This window comes from Trypanosoma cruzi, genomic scaffold (genome assembly GCF_000209065.1).
Source record: "Trypanosoma cruzi strain CL Brener 1047053513927 genomic scaffold, whole genome shotgun sequence".
In the NCBI taxonomy this organism is placed as follows: domain Eukaryota; phylum Euglenozoa; class Kinetoplastea; order Trypanosomatida; family Trypanosomatidae; genus Trypanosoma; species Trypanosoma cruzi.
Genome location: NW_001849022.1, coordinates 1,980 through 5,707, shown reverse-complemented (window position 1 = coordinate 5,707; position 3,728 = coordinate 1,980). Strand labels below are relative to the sequence as shown.

Below are 3,728 nucleotides of genomic sequence, written 5' to 3'. Positions count from 1 at the left end.
ATCCGCGTGAGCCAGACGGTGATGCGTTCATCCGTTGTCATGTTTGCGCTTGCCCTTCCGCAGCACTGCGACATTGCCGTCACGGAGGTTGACGCGGTGCAGGCCTTTGAGGTTCAGCTGCTTGAAACTAGGACCAACATGCTGAGCGTTGTGTTACTGAGGAACGTTGTGCTGACTACATCCTCGCTGCTGGTCAGCAACGTCAAGGCTCATTCCTTGAGGTACGGTGCGCTTGGGTTGTACTCGATTGGGACGCTGACGCTGTTGCATGGCAGCTCGCTGTATGTGCAGTACTGCAGCTTTGATGGGTACGAACACCTGTTGTACATGAATATTCTCAGTGTGAGTGACCACTCCGTTTTAGCGCTGCTCAACAATACAATTTTCTTCGGGACAAGCCTGCTGTGTCAGCAACAAGAATTGAGCGTGTCGGATCACAGCGTGTTGCGCGTGGTGGGGAACAGCGGCTCTGTGTCCCACGCCATATATTCACTAAGCTTTTTTACCGTCCGCCATTCAAGCTGGCTGGATTGGCATGACAACGACGTGGGTGTGGGTGCGATGTTTCATTACTCCATAATAAATACTGTGAACATTGACGGCAGCAGTGTGGTGACGCTGACGGGCTGCACGATGGGCTCGACGGGGCTGTCGGTACCCTTGCTATCGCAGGCTGACGCCGGCTACCGGTTTGTTGCTGGGTGCCTGACGGTCGCGGGACGGTTGGTGACGACGGCGGCTGAACTGGAGCTCCACGGCATCACCGACGTGACGACGGTTGCCGCGTGCGGGGAGTGCACGAAGGACGGTGACTGCTTTGCTCCGCTGACGACGGCTATCAGCGACTGCAAGTGCCAGTGCGCTGCTGGAGGGCACGGCGATGTGTGCGTCCCGGCGCCTGTGCCTGCTGGCCCGCCGCCACCGCTCACGCCGCCAGTGCCGCCACCACCGCCGCCACCGCCGATTGGTGAGTGCATCAGCGACATGGTGTACCCCGAGGTGGCGCAGGCTGTGGGCGGCGGGCTGTCGTGGCTGTGCTACCGCAACGTGACGTTCAGCGGGGGCGGCATGAGCCTGACGGTGCTGGTTGGGGCGATGACGGGCGACGTGGTGAATGTCACGTTTGATGGATGCACGTGGAGGGACGGCGCCGTGCTGTTGGTGTTGGGCAACGCGCACGCTGCTGTTGGGTCGCTGAACATCTTCGTCACCGGCAACACGTTCCGTGACGCGCTGCTCAGCCCGGAGGGTGTGTTTCCGCCGCACACGAACATCACGATCAGCGGGAATCGCTTCACTGTCACGAGGCTGATCCCTCGGCCGGGTTTGGACATTAGGAGGCCGTCGTGTGTTGTGATGAATGGAATGGTGATCAGCAACGACTCCGCAGTGTTGTTCACTGGCAATGTGTTTCAGACCGTGAGGGCATCGTCAGGCGCCATTCACATCGTTGTTTCTTTGCTGAGGGTGTCGTGGCACTCCGTGTTTGCGGTGATGGGCAACGCGTTTCATATGGATGGCGGCGATGGTACGCTGATACATCTTGAGGGGAATAGACAGTCTTCGTCGCTGAGTGTACTGAACAACTCTGCCGTGGTGATCCGAGGCAACCTTGTGACGAGGCCGGTGAAGTGCTTCGTGTTATTTATTCGGACCTTAGACGTGGAGTTCAATTCAGCGGTCGTGTTTCAGGGCAACGACATGCAGGGAAGCTTGGTTGTGTTTTTTCCAAGCCACTCCTCCAACATCTACTACAACTCCTGGCTGCAGTTGAGCGGCAACCTCTGCCGTGAATCCCCATCGGAAGCCTTTGTATACATACACTACACGATGGATCTCCGCGACTCCACGGTGTCTGTTTCCGGCAACCAATTCATGTCCAGCACTAACAAGCCGACAGCTCTGCGGATATCCACGGGGTCCAGCGATTTCACAAACGGAGCGATTGTGGCCGCGTGCAACACTGTGAACGGCGAGGAGGGGGCTAGTTACGACATACCGTCCGTGTACAATGCCAGCATTATGACCTGCGGCGATCCATGCGCCCTTGCTGCGTCGTGCTTCCCCGCGTACACGACGACGGCCTCGAGTGATGGCTGCGCCTGCACGTGCGCGGAGGGCGGCCACGGCGATGCGTGTCTGCCCGTTGCTGTCCCCGAGCCACCGAGCACTGAAGGCGTTGATTTGTGCGTGCGGGACGTGCGTGTGGATGTGGAGGTGAACGCCGGTTTCGGGACGTCGGTGGCGTGCTACGTTGGTGTGACCTTTGCGGCAGACGTCGTGGTGGACGTGGAGTCGATGTCAGGGAGCGTGCGCAACGTGACGCTGTCGAACTGCACGTTTTTGGGCAGAGCGAGCCTGTACGTTGTTGGGTGGCTGTCCGACCCGCCTGCTGGCGAGCGCGTTGATGTGTTGATCAGCGGGCTTGAGTCGCGCTCTGGCGGCGGCGTGCTGGTGGCGAACCGATTTCCGCCGGGCTCGCGCGTCACTTTGGTGGACTCGGTGCTGATTGCAGAGGCGCGTGTTGCGTACCGCGGCGACTACGGCCTTGGCGATGCCTCCGCGTGCCTCGTGTTGCACAACGTGAGTTTGACGGGGAGCGTGCTGACCATCGCGCGCACGCATGTGGCGGCGGTGTTCCGCGACGCTGTTGGCGTGTTGTTTGTTGGCGGCGTGGCGCTGTCGTCGCGTGGTGCGCTGTACGTGGACGGGCTGTTGGTGCAGACGGCGCTGGGGCTGTGCGTGTCGGTGGAGGGCGGTGTTGCTGCCAGCGGCGGCTCTGTTGTGGCGTTTGTTGACAGCGACTTCCTGCTGTGCAAGCACGCGGTGTCTGTGCGTGGGGCTGTGAGCGTGTCGGGCTCCGCTGTGGCGCTTGTGCGGAGCGAATTCTCTTCGACGGAGGACTACGCGGTGGCGTTTTATTCGACGGTGGGCCTGGCTGGCGGGTCGATGCTGCTGGCGAAGGGCAACGTGCACGACGGCGTCCCGAGGGAGATGCTCCACGCCGCTGGCGCCGTGACCGCTGCTGGGAGCACGCTGAGCTTTGTGCGCAACCGAGCGCTGCTGCCGCGGATGCTGTCGCTGAGCCTGTCGCTTGCGGCTGGGGCGCATGTGAGGGTGGCGTGCAACGACGCTGGTGGACGTGCCCTGTCGACGGCGGAGGAGTACGCAGCGGCTGGTTTTGGCGACGCTGGGAGCATCGACGTTGCTGGGTGCGACGCCTGCGACAGGGACACGCACTGCTACGCGCCCGGGACGGCGTCTGCGAGCATGAAGAACGGTGTGTGCGTGTGCGATTGCGGCAGCGGCGGGTACGGCGAGGCGTGCTTGCCTGTGGGAGCTCCTGCGTTGCCGCCCGCTGTGGGCACCGCGTCGAGTGTGTTTTTCCGCGAGGGCGTGACGGTGCGGTCGGTGTTCGTTGTGCCCGCCGGTGCAGGCGAGGTGACGCTGCGCCACGTTGTGCTGGACGGCGTGAGTACTGTGCTCTACGTGCCGTGGATGGCGCGGGACGGCGTGCGGATCGTTGTGCAGAACGTGTCGCTGCTGAACGGTGCTGTGCTGTACGTGATGGGCGGAGGAGCGTTGCGCGGTGCGGCGGGGAGCGACGAGAGCGGGCCGGTGGAGCTGTCGGTGTGCGATGTGGAGGCGCTGAACGGTGCGCTTGTGCTGACCGGCACGTTCCCTGCGGGGTCCGCGCTGACGGTGACGGAATCTCTGCTGGTTGCCGC

The 3,728-nt window shown here is 62.2% G+C and overlaps 1 protein-coding gene across 1 annotated transcript, besides 2 other annotated features; it reads left to right on the top strand.

Moving 5' to 3' along the window:
- Window positions 1-3,728, top strand: Tc00.1047053505121.9 (dispersed gene family protein 1 (DGF-1), putative; the record flags this gene model as incomplete). Its single annotated transcript, XM_798021.1, has 1 exon — window positions 1-3,728. A coding segment is annotated over one exon (3,728 nt), but the record flags the coding sequence as incomplete, so codon positions are not given.
- Window positions 1-3,728: a sequence feature (areas not merged during assembly with more than two copies in the genome that could not be assigned to a particular haplotype).
- Window positions 913-963: a microsatellite.